The 21,736-nt window shown below is 41.5% G+C and overlaps 1 protein-coding gene across 13 annotated transcripts in view; it reads right to left on the bottom strand.

The window, feature by feature from the left end:
- fto (FTO alpha-ketoglutarate dependent dioxygenase) overlaps positions 1–1,736 on the bottom strand; it is a 255,315-nt gene extending 253,579 nt beyond the window's left edge. For 6 of the 13 annotated variants that reach the window (XR_009787382.1, XM_061765581.1, XM_061765579.1 and 3 more), the window contains exon 1: positions 1,553–1,733. Coding sequence is in view for 12 of the 13 variants with exons in the window: in XM_061765581.1 (XP_061621565.1) it covers positions 1,553–1,594 (42 nt within the window). In the remaining variant the exon portion in view is untranslated. Of the gene's footprint in view, positions 1–1,552 lie in introns of all 13 variants that reach the window. The other 7 variants (XM_061765575.1, XM_061765580.1, XM_061765585.1 and 4 more) reach the window with 4 other exon arrangements.
- Between the last annotated feature and the right edge of the window lie 20,000 nt (positions 1,737–21,736).

Genomic DNA, 21,736 nt, shown 5'->3' with positions numbered 1-21,736 from the left:
TATTAAAGAGAGGTTCACAAGTCTTTACACTTAAAACTTCACCTGCACAGATGAATCATAATGATTAAAACATGGCCACATAATAATGTGTATTGACATACCCCAAAAATTTTATTCAGCACATATATAGGACTTACTGTGTAAATTGCACCTTAACAGTTTGAATGCAATACAGTCGGGCAATAGAAAACTTTTCAAAATGTTCCATTGTTCATCAAATACATGAAGTCGTGTGTGTGTTATCTTTATCAATTTATGCAGCACAAATAACTGAATCAGATTTATTTTCTGTATTTATGTGGGTTTTTTTGGAGGGGCGGGGGTGGGGGCGGGGTTGTTCTGTAATGTAATATGTCGCATGACTAATCTGCTGTTTTCCATTCACATCCAGCGAGTGAATCTAAATGGCATCCACTACAAGAGCTGTATCTTAAATTATCCGTCTCGTGCAAACAAGCCTCTGCTTACCCCTCGCCTCTTACTACTTACGCCGCTTACCTCTGCGGAGCAAATGCCAACTATATCTTGCGTAACCATGGTGACCGGGTGGCAGAGAAATCCATCCATCCATCCATTATCTGAGCCGCTTAACCTCACAAGGGTCGCGGGAGCGCTGGAGCCTATCCAAGCTATCATCGGGCAGGAGGCGGGGTACACCCTGAACTGGTTGCCAGCCAATCGCAGGGCACACATAAACAAACAACCATTTGCACTCACAGTCACACTTAAGGGCAATCTAGAGTCTTCAATTAACCTACCATGCATATTTTTTGGGATGTGGGAGGAAACCGGAGTGCCCGCAGAAAACCCTCGCAGGGACGGGGAGAACATGCAAACTCCACACAGGCGGGGCCGGGGATTGAACCCCGGTCCTCAGAACTGTGAGGCAGACGCTCTGACCAGTCGTTCACCGTGCCATGAATCATGAATCATAAATATATCATTTATTATGCCTTTGCACGTTGAGGGGTTGGTCCTATTTCATGCAAATAAGCCACTGCTCACCCCGCCCCCTCTACTACCGGCCCAACGCCATGTCTGCCTTACATTTCAACTCAAATCTGTTTGTTCCCTTAACACCTTGCTCATTATTTACACTTACTTTATTTATTTTTTACTTTTCCCTTTATGTTGTCCCCAACGGATTGTTTTAATGCAATTTCTCTCAGCATCGGACTGAGGCTGGTGTCATATTTCTCCCCTAAAGAGATATGATGAGGACAAGGAGGAGGAAGGAAGGATGTTGCACGCCTGCGTCAGTTGGCTAGCTATCAGCTTGTTATTCTTAAAAGACATCTGAACGGAGCACATTATGTTGGCTGGTGATGGTGGTTGTTGTGTGTGAGGGGTGTGTGGGTGGTAAAGTAGAGTTTTAAAAAAATAAACAAAAAACAATAAAGCACAGAGGCAAGGTGAGGTATGCGCTGGCCCCTGTGGCTCGCTAGCCTCCACAAAGCTGACAGTAGCGTCACATTCTGAGCGTTAGACATTCATCGAGCGCGCAGCCGTGAGAAATGTGCCAAACGCGATGGAGATAAAACGCTATCAGTACCTTTCTTCTCTTCTCCCCCTCACTGTCACCCGATCTTTTCATGTTCCTGGAGTTGTGTTTACACCGCCTGGCTTAGCGTGCGGGGCTACGCTGGTTCTTGTAGTGCGTGAGGTTACACGTTCGCGTCTATTCTCAATGTTCTTAAAGCGCCACGCGCGTCAGTCGCGTCTGGTTATTTTTGTTTGTGCGCTGCCATTAATGTTTGGCAGGTTACGCTTGGTTTTGTGTGGGATTTGCCAAAAGGGAAGCGAAAGGCGTAATAAAGAGAACTGTAAATCCCAGAATGCATCGCTGCTCAAGGCGGAAGAAGCTTCTGCACGTTCCAGATGTTGCTGAGCACCAGTGAGAGCGCAGGTCAAAATCAACAAACATACACGCTGACCAACGTGCCTACAAAACTGATATTTCACTCAGGCGACCCAATAAATATAGTTAAGAATGTATTAAAACAAAATACGAAAGTACAAGTAATGATTTGGGCATTTATTTAAAAAATGATGATGATTATTATTATTATTACAAATAGTAGCAATAGTCGTAGTTTTTGAAATATTTTATTTGATCATTACATTGACATTAATAATAATATAAATAATTGCATTTAAAACAATGATATGGCACATTCCCCTTGTGTTAAGCACATTCGCAGTTTTGACTTTTTACCTTAAAATTGCAGCTTTTTTTTATTCTTCTAGCATTGGGTCTTGTAATAATCAAATTTTTTTCTCAAAACATTTCAGATCACACCACGAGTCTCATATTATTATTATTATTATTATTATTATTATTACATAACATTACCTTTTTTATTTCTATTTTTTTATACTATACATTCATTATTCTCATAACTTTACACATTTTATCATTAGGACTTTTTTCTCATAATATCACAACACTTCTTGGAATATTGCTATTCTCATAAAATGAGTAAAATGATTCTCATGAGATTATGGCTTTATTCAATAATTTTTTTTCTCTGAAAATTCACCCACATAATATTATGATTTTATTCTCATTACAACAGGTCGTTTTTGTCATATTATTAATTCTGACTCTTTTCTCTGAATATTATGCTTTTTTGTCACAACCTCACCTCTCTACTCTTATAATAAAATTATGACTTTTTTATACTGTGTAATCTGACTTCAGTTACAAAACATTACAATTTTATTTTTGTTACATTACTTCTTGGTAGACTAGTAGTTAGAACATGCACATCCATCTCACATTTCTCAGGTGGGGGGGGTTTGAATCTGGACTCTGCTCTTCTTCTGTGGAGTTTGCATGTTCTCTCCATGCATGCTTGGGTTTTCTCCGGGTACGCTGGCGTTAATGTGAGTGTAAATAGTTATTATTCTATGTGCTCTGTGATTGGCTGGCGACCAGTCCGGGTGAACACTGCCTCTCGCCCACAGTCAGCTGTGATAGACTCCAGCTCACCTGCGACCCTAGTGAGGATATGCGGTAGGCTATAGAAAACGGATGGATGAACATTTCCTCTTTTGTCATAATATTAGTAATGCATTGGGTGAACTTAGTTTATTCCTGTACTAAGAAGGCCTTTTTACTACCTGTTGTTCTATTCAGCGTCGTCCTAATAATCCTTTGTAAAGCCAAATTCAGTATTGGGTCTCAATAATATGTACCCTATACTGTGGTACATCATAGATGAAATTAAAAGTCCTCCCAGCTTTATTTACATTTTTGCACGTAAACTCCAATCCAGTTGCTGTCGCTTTCACCACATCAGGTGTTTTTGCTCTGGAACGCTCCCATCGAGGGGTCATCCAGCTGACTCCTTACATGTTTTAAACAGCCCTGAAACGTGCCCTGTGCATTGTTCCTGTGGCAGCACATGTGAAATCCATGTGAGACAGCGAGAGAGGGAAAGGGGGGTCTGAACCACCTGCTAAGTATTACCATAACGCACTTTGATCAGCGTCTTCATTAGGTCGTTTTGTAATCGCTCTTCTTTTATGGCTGGAGCTGACCAAAGCGAGAAGGGGGTGCTGTATTGATGCAATCCACATGTTTCTTTCACCTGTCTAATAAAACACTAAAAACGCTCTCAAAGATGTCCAGTGTGCCTTTACTGATAAAACGAAAGCGGGGTTCTTTTGATTCCTATTTATAACCTACATTTCCTCCTCTCTCTTGCAAAGCAGGAAAATTCAGTGGTCGGTACAAAGAACACTTTGTTAGTGCAGTTGAGTAGATTTTCAGGTATTTTTGTACTCCACTTGAGTATTTATTTTTCTGAGCACTTTTTACTTTTACCCACTACATTTGAAAACAGATACAGAATCTGCACTTTATACTTGTTACTAAGAATGATTTGGGTAGAATGCATTGCTTCTGGCATGTGGATCACAGCTGGCCTGTTTTGGCTGAAAAGTCTTGCATGCACTATGGGCCATGTAAAATTATTCATGTATAAGTATACAAAGCATTCAATTTGTGTAGACGAGGCCCCAGTGACGGAGGTTTACAGATTCATTTCCGAGCCTTGTCCAAGGGAGTTGCTTTGATCATAATTGGGGTAGATTGCTTAAAAAAAATGTATTGGCCTCATTTGTGAAAGTATAAATTCCATTTGACATTTGGGGAAAACACGCTAATGGGGTTTCTTAAGGAAAAGATAGATTCAACTTTTCTTCCGCCGAAACAAATGACTGACATTAGAATTGATGTGATTCACTGCCAGCAAAATTATAGGGGTGGTCATGGGCACCCCTGGCTATCCCCTGATGGTGCCCCTAGGTTAGTGCTAGCTAGGCAAGCTTGTACATTTAGGTAATGTGAGACTAGTATCTTGTGCAGTGCTGAGTTAATCAGCATATAACAGTTAATGAGTGGGACTACTATTATAGTTCAGGCACATACAAACAACAAATCAACAGTCTGAGCGTTACTGTTGGAAACCGCCCTGCATCTGGCATTACATTAACAGAGAATATATCAAAACTGGAGGCATGTAGTTATTTTCAAGATTCACAGACAAGAGGAAACAAAATTAGAGTTTGAAATGGGTGTGGTTTTTTTTTTCAATTTGTTTATAGTGAAAAATAGACAAGCCTATTGATTTAGATAATCTTAGGCTAGCATGTTGCGCAAAACTGGGCATCTTTAGCTGGACATATAAAATCTGGAGGCCTTCTACTGTTTACACCGCATAAAGGTTGCACATGTAGTAGTTTTAGATATTTAGCTTTCATTAGATAAAAGCTAGGTTAGCCTGTTGAATTTAGATAATCTTAGGCTAGTATTTGTGCTAAGCTAGCACACATTTGGTAATTCATGAGCCATCATACTCATAGTCGCGCCTTTTTGAAAGTCGGTGGAACAGTTGTTTTCCATCTTTCCCTGTGTTCGCGTGTTTTACCTTGCCGATATACACCATTAAGGATTACGTAACACAGATGTCCTACTTTTAATTGCGATTCTGCAATTTCTCAAAAGAGAAAAATTACATACGTTATAAGACTCAGACAGATAAGGCGGCTAGGGTTTTGTGCCCTTTATCTAAATACAGAACAGTATGTAGGTATGTGTGTAGGATACATGCAAACTCCACACAGGCGAGGCCAGATTTGAACCCGTTTACTCAGAACTGTGAGGCAGATGTGCTAACCAGTCACCGTACCGCCTCGTGTCAGTCAATTAAACTTAAAAATCCTACACACATACCTACATACTGTCCTGTAGATAAAGGTCACAAAACCCTAAACAGAGAAATATGGAAGTTGATGGCTTTGTTTTTTATTGGATGAAGCCATAGGCAAGTCTGTTGCTTTCTATGATGTAAGGCTAAGCTAAGCTAACCAACATCTGGCAGTGCATTAGTGACAGATATGAACAGGCTCGTGGGCTGTTATTTTTCATGAGCCATGAGGAGAAGCATAATATTTCCCAAATGTTTTTTTTTTCATCTCTTTGTCATAATTTGTTCGGGGTTAAACACACGAGCTTAATGTTCTTTGTGTTCTGCTCATGTCTGAAACCTGTTAACTGCATAGCGCTGCGCTCCATCCATAAAGCCTCGTTTTTAAGTGCATTCGCTCAAGTGCACATGTCAAACTATCATTCACATGTTCTCGCTGTCAATCAGCTGGCCCATGGAGACATTCGGCAGTGTCATTTTTTTGCCCGATCGGAGGCTCTGCGAGGGATTAGAATGTCCTTATGAGCAGTGATCGATAACCTCCTTTAATGAGGCATGTCCGTTAGAATCGGCACATGAAGCTGCACCACGGTTCCACCTGCAGGGGTTCACTGTACGCCGAAGTCAGCTCTGATCACAATCACATGTGTGGCTAGCATACACAATGTCTTTGAATGCCTGGCCAATGCATTTAGTGCTCAAGACAGGATGTATGTTTTGTGTTATTGTGCTTTGCATCAGCACCGAATAACCTTTTGACAAAGATTATTTACATGATTTTAGTTAGTAGTTTTTGTGGAAGAGCATTTCACTTGCTTCAAGATTTTTTCCCCTTATAAATCTAACTCAGGAATTACAACTTGTTAACGAAATTTTATTACTAGTTAAGACCAAGTTTAACTTAAATAAGAAATACCATAATTCTATAGGTGTAGGTAATATAAAGATATAGGTCCTTTTAAAACATCGGTGGGCGGGGTTTTAGGCCAGCTGTTTGTTTTTTGAAATCTTCCTTTTATACTGGCAGATAATTTTGTCTAAATGAAGAAATATGTTCCTCGTTTCATTACTATTTTCTTCTTGTTATTGTGTATGTTTGGTTGAAAACAAAGGTCTGTTCAGAATCAGAATAAGAATCAGAATCATCTTTATTTTCCAAGTATATCCAAAAAACACACAAGGAATTTGTTTTCCGTAGTTGGAGCCGCTCTAGTACGACAACAGACAATCAATTGACAGAGAACACTTTTGAGACATAAAGACATTGACAAAAACAGTCACTGAGCAATAAAGGATTGCTAGTTATCTGGTAATGCCGGTACAAATATTTTGTTTTTTGTTGTATGAATGGGGTTCAAATCCTGGCCCAGCCTGGGTGGAGTTTGCATGTTCTCCCCGTGCCTGCGTGGGTTTTCTCCGGGCACTCCGGTTTCCTCCCAGATCCCAAAAACATGCGTAGTAGGTTAACTGAATACTCTAAATTGCCCGTAGGTGTGAATGTGAGTGAGAAGGGTTGTTTGTTTATATGTGCCCTGCGATTGGCTGGAGACCAGTTCAGGGTGTACCCCGCCTCTCGCCCGAAGATATCTGGGATAGGCTCCAGCACGGACCCTAGTGAGGATAAGCGGTATGGAAAATGGATGGATGGATGTACCTTCTGCCATCTAGTGGAAGAGCATTGAATTGTTCTGCCTGTCGCTATGTCACTGGCACAGATAAATGAACAAAGAGACATTGTTTCTCGTAAATAAATCATTTTCTGATCAATTAAGTGAAATTCGATAATCACCTGCGGCACATTTGATAATCACACTAAGTGCCACATCACAGGGCCGAGAAAAATAATAACACTTTCATACGTAAGAGGCACACATTTTTTTAAATCGTCATCCTAATTGTTAGGAGATGGCGATGCTATTATGACTGTTAAAATACGCAAAAATTTGCCGACTAGTGTTAAGATAGCAGTATTCGATTTGGCACTCCATATGTTAGCAGATGACGGGACCGTACCATTCTTCGGTGGGGGGTAATGGATCCATTGAAATTTCTCAAACAAAAGTGAAAACATTGCAAACTGTCCTACTCAGCATTTGTTTGTCTGTCCATTTGTTAGTTAGCAAGCTACTGCCTGGTCCTAAGACGAACGGGACTACCTTTTGTGTTCCGATAAGTGCCTGGCACCAAGAAAAGTAATAACACACCCATCTTGAATGTTACACACATTTTACCGTTTTTGGAAGACGCTGATGCTATTATGTGCCAATGGAATAACATTGTGGGCTAGCATAAAACGTTGCACGGTGCGATCTGTTAACAAAAGTGCATAATGTTTGATTGTCTTGTCCGTATGATAGCAGGCTACCTAATTGAAGATGACGGACCTCGCTATTGCCAGCAAAATTTCTCAGACAAAATTGAAAAAGCTTGTGTCATCATCGTGTATGTTGGTCTGTATGTAAGTTATTTAGCAAGCTAAATGTTCCCGGAGCATGATGTAAGACCTTAGAGACGAACAGATGGATCGGATTGTACTGTTTGCATTCCGGGGAGGAGGTGAAATCGAAGTTAAAAAAAATTTATTTAAAAATCTGTAGTCTGTTGCGATAAGGACTAAGAAATGTAATAACATCCCGAACAAGACATTTTGTCCTTTGGTCCACTTTTAATGTGTTGTTCTCCCCCGTGAAAGCTATCTCTTGCTCTTTCTGAAATGCCGTAAAATTCCATCAAAGCCCTGTCTAAGTAGAAATTGGTGTCAAGGAAGTATGTTGAAGTCATACTCTGTATCTCAACTGAGAGGCAGGCTTTGTAAATCGGGGAAAAGCTACGTTAAATCTGTGTTGTAAGTGAAAGTTGTGGAGAATCTTCACCATATGAGCATGTACACGCACACTTCTGGTGCATTTTTCGAAAACAAATAATCTATAAGGCCTTTATTTGTAAGGGTAATCTTGTAAAATGAGTTTGAAATGAAATTAAATTGTTTTGGGATTATTGTTTGTGGTAGATTAATGGTTTAAACTATTAACACACTTCAAATACTCATGTTTTTAGCATTTCGAAACAGGGCTTGGTCCTTATCCACCGACAAGTGGGGTTTTACTGTACTTGCTAATTCGTAGTGCATGACTGAAGACGAGACTGTATAATTTTTTTTTGTTCTACGGTCAGTAGACATCTTTATCCAGCTCTTCATCGACATGTAATGGTTGTTTTTCTTGGTACTCGCACCCCTGCCACAACATGAAAATCTTTTCTGTCGGGTATTTTTTTGTGTTTTTTTGGGGGGTGGCATAATCATGCTAACAAACGGCACCATAACTACACTCAGCAAGTTTTAACATTGATCCAAAGTGAATGAACCGATGGGGCAAGTATGTACATTTTCATGCTAGCCTTCACCATGTTTCGTCTTCTTCTTTGCCTTAAGGAAACTGTTATTTGTCAGAGCCATAAAGCAGATTGCTGCCCGCTGGCTTCTATTAACATCAAAGGCAGCCATATAGTATACTCTATATCAAAACCGGTATTGTATTTTTGAGCTAATGTGCGGGACTCCGCAAAACAATTACATCCTTTTCCAGGAGAGTTGTTTTTCCCTTTTTCTCATACATCCTGTCTGCAATCTTTGCGTGGTGCCTTTCAAGCACACCCACGTTTGGTCACTTTGTAGCTACATGGTACCTGTGTACCTCACGTCCTGTGGTCTCTTGGTTTCAGCTCATAAAAGTTGGCCTTGAAATAGAGATGACGAACAAAAAAGCAGTTTAATGTTGAAGTTTTCTTGCGGGTGAAGCTGTTTGATTGCCCACAGGCGGGGCCACATTACATGCATGAGATTAAACCAAGGTGCAATGCTGATAACTGCGAATTTTAACTCAAAATGTCATTTTATGCTTTTGTTACAGCGAAACACTAAGGTCAAATCCAGTCTTTTCTGGGATGCTGTTTGACCTCCAAAAATCCCTTCAAGGGTCAAAGTCTACCCATTTTAAAACCTTTATTAACTGTGCAGGGCATTTTTAAAGTAACATTTCTAAGAGTCATAAAAGTATAAAAATAAGTAATATAAAGATGCAAAATAGTTGTTTGTTTGACAAACAACAAAGGCAGAATTCAAGCGTAAAAGTTAGTTAGTTATCCAATGAAAAGCATAAAAACGTATTCAATGAGCCCACTCACTTCACGTAACGTCCTGTGTGTGTTGATATAATCAGTCGCAAAAAAAAACAAAGACAACGAAAAAAACAAAATGGATGAGTTAATCTTTTGAAGCTCGCTGAACTGAATGACTTTAGACCTTCATATTGTAATTGGCAGAGGTGTGTATGTTAAGAGGAAACGATACTTTTACTCTGTTACAATTATCTACATGCTGCTCACTACTTGTATTCATTAATTATTGCTTATTTAGCACTTTTTTTTGTGTGCGATCTGTTTAGACTTCGACTTCCGCATTGGGCGCTGTTTGCGCCAACACAACGTAACCACTCGTGACGTGTAATTACTTCACCAATAAAACGACACATGACCGCAAACAACCGTCTTCTATTGGGCTTCGTGGGCATAGATTTAAACACTAGATCGACCAGCCTGACTAATTGACTTGCCTACGTGGTGGCCATGTTGGAAAGGTCGTTGTTCCTATAGAAGGCAACGGTGCGCAACTGTGTTTACATTTCAGACAACAAAAACAACACATTTCATGCATTGTATTATTTGCCTGGGACTGTCTGCCCAAATGTGGATATTCCAGCCCACTTCGAAGTTGAGAAAACAGCTTGCGGTAAGTTTCAGATGTTTTTGTTGTTGTTTTGGCTGTGCTTATTCACCCACATCAGCCATATTTTGTGGTCATAAATAACTGTAAAACATTTAGGAGGCGTGCTAATGTTGCTCACACATGCATGCGTGCGCGCACTCCACACACACACACGCTCACACCCACACACGTAGTGCACATTCACATTTTATTTAGTTCTAGTTTAGTTTTAGTTGCATTTTATTTGACGTTCATTCATTCATTTATTTTCTTGATATTTCATGCTGTGGTTAAAAAACATCAGAAGTTACTCATCATGTAGTCAGTGCTTTAGTAGTTTTTTCAGTGAGTACTTTCTTACTCTTACTACATAATTTTTGGGAGGACTACTTTTTACTTTGAGTCATATTATCTTACTTGAGTACAACATTCGGCTCCTCTACCCACCTCTGGTTATTGGTGTTAGCTGTTATCATTAGTATGGGAATTTTTCTCGGGATTAAAACAGTAGCTATCTCGTTTCCTTGGGGACTGTGCAGGCACTGCAAGATTTCAATCCATTACGCTGCAGTCTATTACCAACCTCTTTCTTGTAGACTTGAGGTCCCAGATGCCTTCAGAACATTTAACAAGTTCCCGCCAAGTACTTTGAGGTTGCTCCCTTCCCTTACTCATGATCATCCTTACTCCATGAGGCAAGATCTTGCATGGAACTCCAGACCGTGTGTCTTCCACTTTGGAATAACGGAACGAATAGTTGTGACCTTCTCACCAATTCTTTTGCTGATAGTTTTGTCATCCATTCCAGCCTTGTGCAGGTCTACAATCTTGTTGCAGACATCATTTGACAGCTCTCTTTTCTTGCCCATGGTGGTATGAATATCAGAATGTGAGAAATTAATTCCTAGAAAAGGCATGCTTCATACTCATAATGATTTGAGATCAGTAGTATGGGTGATGGGTTGATTTTGCACAGTTGTATGACACATGGGCACCAGCCAATCTGTGGGAGCCAGAATTCAGGACTTTATTTCAATCAATCAATAAAATCCACATTTCATAATATATATTTTTGGCACGGTGGCCCGACTGGTTAACACATCTACCTCACAGTTCTGAGGGCTGGGGTCCAAATCCCGGCCCCGCCTGTGTGGAGTTTGCATGCTCTCCCCGTCCGTGCCTGGGTGGGTTTTCTCCAGGCACTCCGGTTTCCTCCCAAAAACATGCATGGTAGGTTGATTGGAGACTCTAAATTGCCCGTAGGTGTGAATGTGAATGTGAGTGCAAATGGTTGTTCGTTTCGTGTGCCCTGCGATTGGCTGGCGACCGGTTCAGGGTGTACCTTGCCTCCCGCCCGAAGTTAGCTGGGATGGGCGCCAGCACGCCCGCGACCCTAGTGAGGAGAAGCGGCTCAGAAAATGTATGGATGGATGGATGTTTTTTGTGTTTTTTTTAAACTACTTTTGACATATATTCGGTCTATACCACAACCAAAAAAAACATAAATATTGGCAACTGTTAATTTCTTTGGAAGTCAGAAAATGTACATTTTATTTTTGTATTAACTGTAAAATGTTCTGATTCTGTATTTTAGATACTGTATGTATAGCTATATTTTAACAATGCGAACCACTTTATAAGTCCTCTCTGCATAAAGTGCTATGTAAATGAAATTGACTCACTTACATTCAGCAGGGGATCAAATAACCTTTTACCGCACTGTATGACAGGAGAGGTAAATAGTTATGCATCAGTTCTCAAATGCACCACAAACCGGGTAGAATTGGTAAGGCAGAGACAGAATTAAAATGTGAAAAATGAAATGTCATAATGTTGGTTCCAGAGGTTGTCTTTCAAACAATATAGTCTTTCTTTATAGTGTCATAACCGTTTGAAATAGGAGGAATCATGCATTTGCTTTCCGTGTAATTCACCTGAAAGTGGTCTAGTTTGATAAAAAGTCTCACACTGAACTAAATTCAATTACTGCATGATCTTGTTTGTCACTTTGCTTTTCTCAAACCTCCCAAGTGCCACAACTGAGTAGCACCTGCTTTCTAGTTTATATAACACGCAGTGACTCAAAACCACCATGAAAAGCTGCTCCCGCTAAGCTGCAATATTGTTTAAAACCCTCGCAACCGCACGGCCGAGGCTCAAAGAACATGGAAAGTCCTTTTAAAAGCATTCAGAGCGTGCGTAAAATGTTCTATGCATGTCGATGGAGATGCAGTAAATGATCAGGAAGGAGCCTTTTGGTTAGCGAACACAAAGAGTGTGCCGCCTTATTCTAAGATGTGGTACACCTCCTTTCCCGGGATGGCTTCCAGACGGCGAGATCAGGAAGCGCTTTGCTCACGACGTGATTTGAATACCATGATCCTTGAGCACTCGTCTTAAAAAACTTGAGGTTTTTGACACACAAAAGAACCTCTTGTTTAAATCTCACACACGTCAGCCTGAGAAACGCTAAAAACTAGACGGAATCATGCGCCCTTGCTTTGAAAACCATCTACAGTTATTCAGAATGGTTCAGACAGGCATTGCACACTTTTCTGAATAATCACAAATATGTTCAACACAATACACTCGAAAAGTTAAAGTTGAATTTCTTAAAGAGGTGCCAGGAAGTCATCTGTGCATAGCAGTCACCCTGAAGAGGTCTGCCACCAGGTGAACACACTCGCAAATCTATGGGGCACCAACTAAGGGTGGAACGGTATATCCATAGTATGTGCAGTGACTTATGAGTGTCCAAGCTTATAAGTTTTTCAGGTCATGAGTCTTCCCTTGGTCGATTTGTTTGTTTTGTGTTGCAAGCCATAATTTGAGCTACAAGCGAGTTTTATAAAGATACACCACAGTTGCTGATGCACTTACATTCATTTACTGAACAGGACAGTCAAACACACAAATACAAAATGAAAACACTTGCAAGGAGCATGGAGAACACACTAACACTGAACTATCCATCCATCCATTTTCTGAGCCGCTTCTCCTCACTAGGGTCGCGGGCATGCTGGAGCCTATCCCAGCTATCATCGGGCAGGAGGCGGGGTACACCCTGAACTGGTTGCCAGCCAATCGCAGGGCACATACAAACAAACAACCATTCACACTCACATTCACACCTACAGGCAATTTAGAGTCTCCAATGAATGCATGTTTTTGGGATGTGGGAGGAAACCGCAGTGCCCGGAGAAAACCCACGCAGGCACAGGGGGAACATGCAAACTCCACACAGGCGGGGCCGGGGATTGAACCCAGGTCCTCAGAACTGTGAGGCTGACGCTCTAACCAGTCGATCACCGTGCCACCAACACCGAACTAACTGAGTGGTGAAAGGAAAGGGTAAAAGCGAAAAGGACACAAAAATGCACTGCACTGTGTGAATGTGTGTGTGTGCATATACTTTACAAAACCTTTACGTTCTCTTTGAATGTTGTTATAGTTACATTTTACAACAGAACACTATTTTTCTTTATTACAACCCCAATTCCAATGAAGTTGGGATGTTGTGCTAAACATAAATAAAAACTGAATACAATGATTTGCAAATCATGTTCAACCTATATTTAATTGAATACAATACAAAGACAAGGTATTTAATGTTCAAACTGATAAACTTTATTGTTTTTAGCAAATAATCATTAACTTTGAATTATATGGCTGCAACACGTTCCAAAAAAGCTGGGACAGATGGCAAAAAAGACTGAGAAAGTTGAGGAATGCTCATCAAACACCTGTTTGGAACATCCCACAGGTGAACAGGCTAATTGGGAACAGGTGGGTGCCATGATTGGGTATAAAAGGAGCTTCCTTGAATTGCTCTGTCATTCACAAGCAAAGATGGGGCGAGGTTCACCTCTTTGTGAACAAGTGCGTGAGAAAATAGTCGAACAGTTTAAGGACAATCTTCAACGTACAATTGCAAGGAATGTAGGGATTTCATCATCTACGGTCCATAATATCATCAAAAGCTTCAGAGAATATGGAGAGATCACTGCATGTAAGTGGCAAGGCCGAAAAACCAACATTGAATGCCCGTGACCTTCGATCCCTCAGGCGGCACTGCATCAAAAACTGACATCAATGTGTAAAGGATATCACCACATGGGCTCAAGAACACTTCAGAAAACCAATGTCTGTAAATACAGTTTGGCGCTACATCTGTAAGTGCAACTTGAAACTCTACTATGCAAAGCAAAAGGCATTTATCAACAACACCCAGAAACGCCGGGTGCTTCTCTGGGCCCGAGCTCATCTAAGATGGACTGATGCAAAGTGGAAAAGTGTTCTGTGGTTCAACAAGTCCACATTTCAAATTGTTTTCGGAAATTGTGGACGTCGTTTTTTCCGGGCCAAAGAGAAAAAAAGAACCATCCGGACTGTTATGGACGCAAAGTTCAAAAGCCAGCATCTGTGATGGTATGGGGCTGTGGTAATGCCAATGGGATGGGTAACTTACACATCTGTGAAGGCACCATTAATGCTGAAAGGTACATACAGGTTTTGGAGAAACATATGCTGCCATCCAAGGGACGTTTTTTTCATGGACCCCCCTGCTTATTTCAGCAAGACAATGCCAAACCACATTCTGCACGTGTTACAAGGGACAGGGTCATAGTAAAAGAGTGCGGGTACTAGACTGGCCTGCCTGCAGTCCAGACCCGTCTCCCATTGAAAAGGTGTGACGCATTATGAATCGTAAAATACAACAACGAAGACCCCGGACTGTTGAACAGATGAAGCTGTACATCAAGCAAGAATGGGAAAGAATTCCACCCACGAAGCTCAGTTCCCAAACGTTTATTGAATGTTGTTAAAACACAGTGGTAAACATGACCCTGTCCCAGCTTTTTTGGAACGTGTTGCAGCCATGAAATTCTAAGTTAATGATTATTTGCTAAAAACAATAAAGTTTATCAGTTTGAACATTAAATATCTTGTCTTTGTAGTGTATTCAATTAAATATAGGTTGAACATGATTTGCAAATCATTGTATTCTGTTTTTATTTATGTTTAACACAACTTCATGGGAATTGGGGTTGTAATTGGGGGCTCTGGTACCAGTCCTCTCGAGAGGGGTTGGACTCTCTTCCATTCTTCCATTCACCCCGGTGGACAAGAGGGTAGCCTCCCTCCGCCTTCGGGTGGGGGACGGGTCCTGACTGTTGTTTGTGCCTATGCACCAAACAGCATTTCAGAGTACCCACCCTTTTTGGAGTCCATGGAGGGGGTGCTGGAGAGCGCTCCCGCTGGGGACTCCATTGTTCTGCTGGGGGACTTCAATGCTCACATGGGCAATGACACTGAGACCTGGAAGGGCGTGATTGGGAGTAAAGCCCCCTCCGATCAGAACCCGAGCGGTGTTCTGTTATTGGACTTCTGTGCTCATCACGGATTGTCCATAACGAACACCATGTTCAAGCATAAGGGTGTCCACACGTGCACTTGGCACCAGGACACCCTAGGTCGCAGTTCGATGATCGACTTTGTGGTTGTGTCATCGGACTTGCGGCCGCATGTCTTGGACACTCGGGTAAAGAGAGGGGCGGAGCTGTCAACTGATCACCACTAGGTGGTGAGTTGGCTCCGATGGTGGGGGAAGATGCCGGTCCGACGTGGCAGGCCCAAACGTATGTCTGCTGGGAACGTTTGGCGGAATCCCCTGTCAGAAGGAGTTTCAACTCCCACCTCTGACAGAACTTTGCTCATGTTCCGGGGGAGGCGGGAGACATCGAGTCCGAGGGGACCATGTTCAGCGCCTCCATTGCTGAGAGGGCCAATGGTGAGGGACGCCTCCTTGGTGAGGTGTTCCGGGCACGTCCCACCGGGAGGAGACGACACAGGACACGCTTGAGAGACTACATCCTTCGGCTGGCCTGGGAACGCCTCGGGATCACCCCGGAAGAGCTGGATGAAGTGGCTGGGGAGAGGGAAGTCTGGGCGTCCCTGCTAAAGCTATTGCCCCCGCGACCCGACCTCGGATAAGCGGTAGAAAATGGATGGATGGATGGATCGATAGATGGGGGCGCTGGAACCATTAAAGACATTCCAATTCATTTCAATGGGGAAAATTGAGTTGTCAGCAAATTAAAAGTGCAAGTCATGGTACCACTGTATTCCAAGTTTTTAGTATGGTACAAGTTGCCGCACAGTGGCTTAAAAAATAACTCCACTTTCTTTATGTCTTGCGTGTCAATGTATGGCCAAAACCGTACTACGTTGATACAAAAACGGTGTTTAAGTACACTACATACTGTGAAAACCACAGTATTCCTCTTACAGTCATGCATTTTGTTGTGTTTTTTACTTTGAATATTCCCTTTCACACGCAACATAATAAACTGCAAAGAAATGTCAGATCTGTCACTAAAACCGAAGAGCAGCAGATTTGTATATCTTTTCCTGGTCACTCCACATTTGTGAGGCCACTTGTTGCTGAGCAGAATCAATCGTGTCCCTAAACATGATTAACAAGTTGCGCGGGTCACACTCACTATGCTGTTTCCTTGACAATTTCAGGCAAAGGGCTCTACTGCCCCACACAACAGAGAAAAGACAGGGAAATGTGGTATGACCAAGAAGTCACACAAAACACACTAAAGGGTAGTTACTCAAAGGGTTATAAGTACTCTACTTAAATATGCATTTCGCATTTAGAAGCAACTAGTAGTGTAAGCACAGCTGTGTTGTCTTTTAAGCAAATCTGCTTCATAGTCCACAGATCTGGGTTTGAATCTCTGTATGGTTGTTTGTCTATGTGTGCCCCGCAATTGGCCTTTTGCACAGTCAGTTCCAGCTCACCAGGCACCCTAAAAAGGACAAACGCTACAGAAAATGGATGGATGGGCCATTGGTATTGTAGTGGTTGACATAGATGATTTTAGTGTGGCTGGCATCGACTCGATTCCCATTCAATGTTCCATTCATTGTGGCCCTTGATGGCGACTAATCCTGGGTGTAGATCCTGGTTATGAAAAATTGTCATTGCCTCATATTCTACCTCCATTTGATAGACTATCTAAATCAAACGCAGCATGACCGAGCAACGTCTCAAGCGGCATTAATAGGAAAATGTACAAGTTCAGCAAATATTTGTGAAGGTTTGCTTTGATGGGGGACTGTTTCACATTAGAGGCTTTTTATTGGGGATTTTCTGCTTTTTAATGTGCATGTTTTCCTGCTGACTCAGTGTTTGCGGGCCTAACCGTGTGACCGCTCGCATGATTCCGTTCAGGGGACACTCACGCTGAATGTTAAATGTTGAAGCAAAGTCGAGTTTGGCGCGCAACCAAGAATCCATCCAAACTGTACTCTGGACCTTTGAAAAAACCTGGGGCTGAAACGTGTTTATTTATCCAGCCACTCTGCAAATGAGTTGACATGAGGGAGTGTGCTGATGGTGACAAGTATGTTGAATACAAGCTGAAAGATATAAATGAACTTGTCATATCCAGAAACGTTATGGTATGTGCTTTCGCTGAGGCCCGCTTTGCTTCTAATCATCGCACATCCCACTGACTGACAGGATGGTTTAACGCTTCCCACCGTCCCCTCTCCTGACTCACTCTTAAGAGGGAAATGCATGTTGAGAATACAGTACATCCAGTCAATTTGACTTTCACTGTCATATATGTCAATGTTCCTCTAGGAACTAGAGGAGGGATAATGGTACACAATGCTAAGTATTTGCAAAGGCAGTCAAGGCTAAGTGGTTAAAATCCAGAAATGCACAGTGGTAGATGGCCACAATGTATCCCACCAGGCATTCGACAATTGTTTATGAGTCTCTATATACCATAGAAGTTGCTCCAACAAAACAATCAGGTCAGCTCAAATGAAACCTTTGAATGGACTCTACTCAGACTGATTTCTGGTATTTTGAAGGCGGAAACAAGAAGTCAGACACACTAAGGGATTCACACAAGTAACGTCTAGTTTGCAAAAGGGGCAATATACTGTATGGTGTAGTGTTCACATAGCTTGCTCTAGTGTAGTTGGCTCGGGATTGATTCCCGGTATTTGCGAAGGCAACTAGTAGTGTGCAGACCTCCGCCAAGGCTGAGCTGGCAAAACCAAGAAATGCATGGTCGTAGAGGACCTCAATGTACAGTATAAAAGCGGGCATTTTCCAATTGGTTATGAATCTGTATAATGTAAAACTGTTTCCCATTTAAAGCATGCAGTAACATTTTTCTTTACCGTTTTTTTTTTTTTTTTTTAACAAGCGTGTCTTACTATGGAAATGATAGCTGTGTGTGTCGTTATTGATCTTGGATAATGGTATTTCTGCACTCCAAAAAATAACTTGACTGAACTTGAAAAAGCCATGGAAAGAATTTCCACATAATGAAATGCATCAAGCAGTTCTCTTGGTCCATCTCAAATGGACTCTTCCCATGCCATCAGAATCCAAATTTTCCCACTGTTTTATCCAAAACAGAGGTCAAAATGAGTCTGTGACATGGTTTAAGTTTGACATCAAGGCTGTTTGTCGATGGAATGCAAATCGCAACAATTAGAATATGCCTCGTAAAACGACCGTGACGTAGATAGTTACTAATCTTTCAAGTACCTTCCCATTTTGTTGTTGGTACCCACCCACTCAACTCAGCTGAATGGCAATATGGCATTTCCGGGTTTTAAGGAGAAATTTTAATTAATAAATTACAAAGGGTGCACATACATTTTTCTCCCACTTTACGATTAACCTACGTATCCACCTACTGCCATTCATACATCAGAATAATCGCTTTGGATTCAAATAAAAAAGACCAGATTTCACACCAAGTAAATTTTGCAGTAAATTGAGATGAGATCATCATTATTTTAGTATCCGGTATGTAGAATATACTTTTTGTGACATTTTTTAATGGTGTGCTGTGAGATTTCAATATGTCATGTTCCGTCAGATGGCCCCAGGGCAGCTTAACACCACTCGGTGTTACTGTGGAGTGAATGAATGACACGTGCAATTGTAGAGTCTTTGAGTGCCTTGAAAAGCGCTATATAAGTTGTCTGCATTATTATTATTATTATTATTATTATTATTATTATGTGCCTTGTCTCAGTAAAGGTTGTGAAACACTGTAGTAGGCCATCGTACTGGGGGGGGGTAAATGGCTGACTATTTTACCCGTGAGTCAACTGTTGCCACTGAGCTTCCTCCTCCTGCTTCTGTCATTTAGCAAGGAGGAGGAAATCTTGTCAATGCATCGCCACATGTTTGCATGTCTGTTTGCTTTGGCCGGGAATCTGCACAGCAGCTTCTGGTTACTGGAAGCTTTGATGCGCATGGGGCCCTTGCTCCCATTTGCAGGGAATTCGATTTGTTCCGACGTGCTACGGGTGGCTGCACTACAAACGTGCTACAGATGCCCTACGGACGCACTACAGACGTGCTACAGACAACCAACTGCAAACCTGCTTGAAACAAAAATTGATATTGGGAACTTGCAATTGATTCTGTAACATGTGTTTGCATAATTCCCCATGCTGATGTTACCAAGATCCAGAAGTACAGTTGTACGTTGATTCACGAGCGCACCAACTTTTTGGAGTTAACGAGCCGTCGCTCGGTCAGATTATTTGCTTTGTGTTATGAGCATAAATGAAAGTTACGATAGAGCTATAGATACGCCATCACTCAAGTGAAGCGAAAAAAAGGAGAACCACAGTGCAGATGCACTTTCAGCTGTTTATGGAATGGGACAAACAGTCAAACAAACAAATACAAAATGAAAACACTCGTAAGGAGCATGGAGCAGATGCGAACACTGAACTAACTGTGGCAAGCAGTCAAACCTACTGACTACAATTCCTGAGGTGAGAGGTCACTTACTAGGCCACACCCCTTAATGGCAGAATACACAAATGCACACTAATACAGTGTGTGCGTACATACGCGCATTTGTGTGTGTGTGTGTGTGTATGTGACTTTCGGCTTCATTACACTATAAAACCAGTTTATTCTGTTTTTTTACATTAAATCATGTTTCTATATATTCTACTATAGGTGCTCTTTTTTGGTGGAGCGGGGGGGGGGGCAGTATTAATGGCATTTGAATTCATTCATCTGTGCTTGGTTACGAAGCAAATTGAACTTGTAAGTCAAGGTTCCACAGTACACTAAACCAACGCAATTTGCGTGTGGCAAGAAAAACTGGCGAACTGATCGTTTATAATTGCTTATATTATTAGTTTAAGCGGTAAATATACCACAGAGTATTATTTTAAAAACTTGAGTATCATTTCAAGCTCATCTTAAAACGTCAGCCTTAAAAATAAATGGCTTACAAATTATTTGATTTAGAAAAAAAATGCAACGGAAGGGCTCGTATAACTGCACATGCGGTGAAGACTCTCCGTAACTTCCACTAACAACCCAGGCTAAGCTTAGCTCCTCCAAATAAACAAAGAGATAAAGATCTCAGTCGAGTTAGCTTCAACATACTTCCTTGACACAAATGACTACTTTCCTATTAGCCAGTGTTTGGCACCATCTTGTGGCATCCTATATTGTTATAAAAAAGAAGCACAAAAAATGCATATGGGAGAGTTTTTCAGTGAATAGCCGAGGAGAGGTTCAACAGAAAATAATGCAAATAGGTGTATTCATGACTAGCGGGGTTCATTGCACCACATACTGAGAAGCAATTAATGACGCCATTGTTTGAAGCCGTATTGCAAACGATGTCTTGGCCAAGGGTTAAGGACAATTAATAAAGGAAGAGGACGAGCAATTTTTAAAAAAACATTTTGAAACATGTGCACGCCAGACAGAGTCAGGGCTGCATTTCAACACAAAGTGTTCTGGACCGCATCCCTGAGCTTGATGCTTGTTTGTCTTATATATATATATATATATATATATATATATATAAAAGCACAAGCATCCCGATGTAGTGCATGCCTGACAGCACGACCGCTCCCGACTCAGCTGGTCCACAGATGTGTCTGTGTGTGTATGTGTGTGTGTGTGTGTGTTTGTGTGTCGGGAGCCCTCCATCTGAACTAGATAAGTGACTTCTCCTCTTTAATTCCTAATAAATTAAACCCCATTGCATGCTGGGTTTGTGTGTGTGTGTGAAGGGTGGGCACAATCCGAAGCATGTGGCCTCTTATTGTGCAACAACTTTTAACTTTAATTGTCGCTATAGTGGCGAGATTGTGGTTGGAAGTGTTTTATTATTCCAAGGGAGGTATCAAAGCGCGGCGAGTGTAATTATTTTAAAGGCAGGGCCATAATTGCCTTGTAATGGATGGTGGGCTGAGCTCACAGATACAGTATGACGGCCACATGCCAGAACAAAGCGAGTAGTGTGTGTTGACAAGCGTTATAGCGTTTTTAGCACGGAAAGTCAATACTTTCTAGCCACTTTGTTTTACTTTGTTATAGGATGGATTTGGGATCCAAAACCAATAATTACATAAAAGCACCAAAATGCGCTCCCATGCTGGCACAACGTGTCAGGGGTCATCAATAGGTCAGTAGTTTTACTTCATTTTAGTTTTATTTAGTTTTACTGTATTATACAGTGTTCCCCCTCATATTTGCTATTCCCTGTTTGCAAAATTCACCTATTCATGGATTTTTGGGGGTCACAAAAGGGTTAAATGAATGCCTTACAGATGATTTGATTTTTAAAAAATGCAATGGAGGTGTGCATGTAATGTACATGCAAATGATGGGAAGGCTCTCCATAACTTCCACTAACAGCCCAGGCTAAATTTAGCTCCTCCCCGGCATTCA

Source organism: Phyllopteryx taeniolatus, chromosome 2, assembly GCF_024500385.1.
Source record: "Phyllopteryx taeniolatus isolate TA_2022b chromosome 2, UOR_Ptae_1.2, whole genome shotgun sequence".
Lineage (NCBI taxonomy): Eukaryota > Metazoa > Chordata > Actinopteri > Syngnathiformes > Syngnathidae > Phyllopteryx > Phyllopteryx taeniolatus.
The sequence above is the reverse complement of the archived record's forward strand: the minus strand, read 5'-3'. Positions and strand labels throughout refer to the sequence as shown.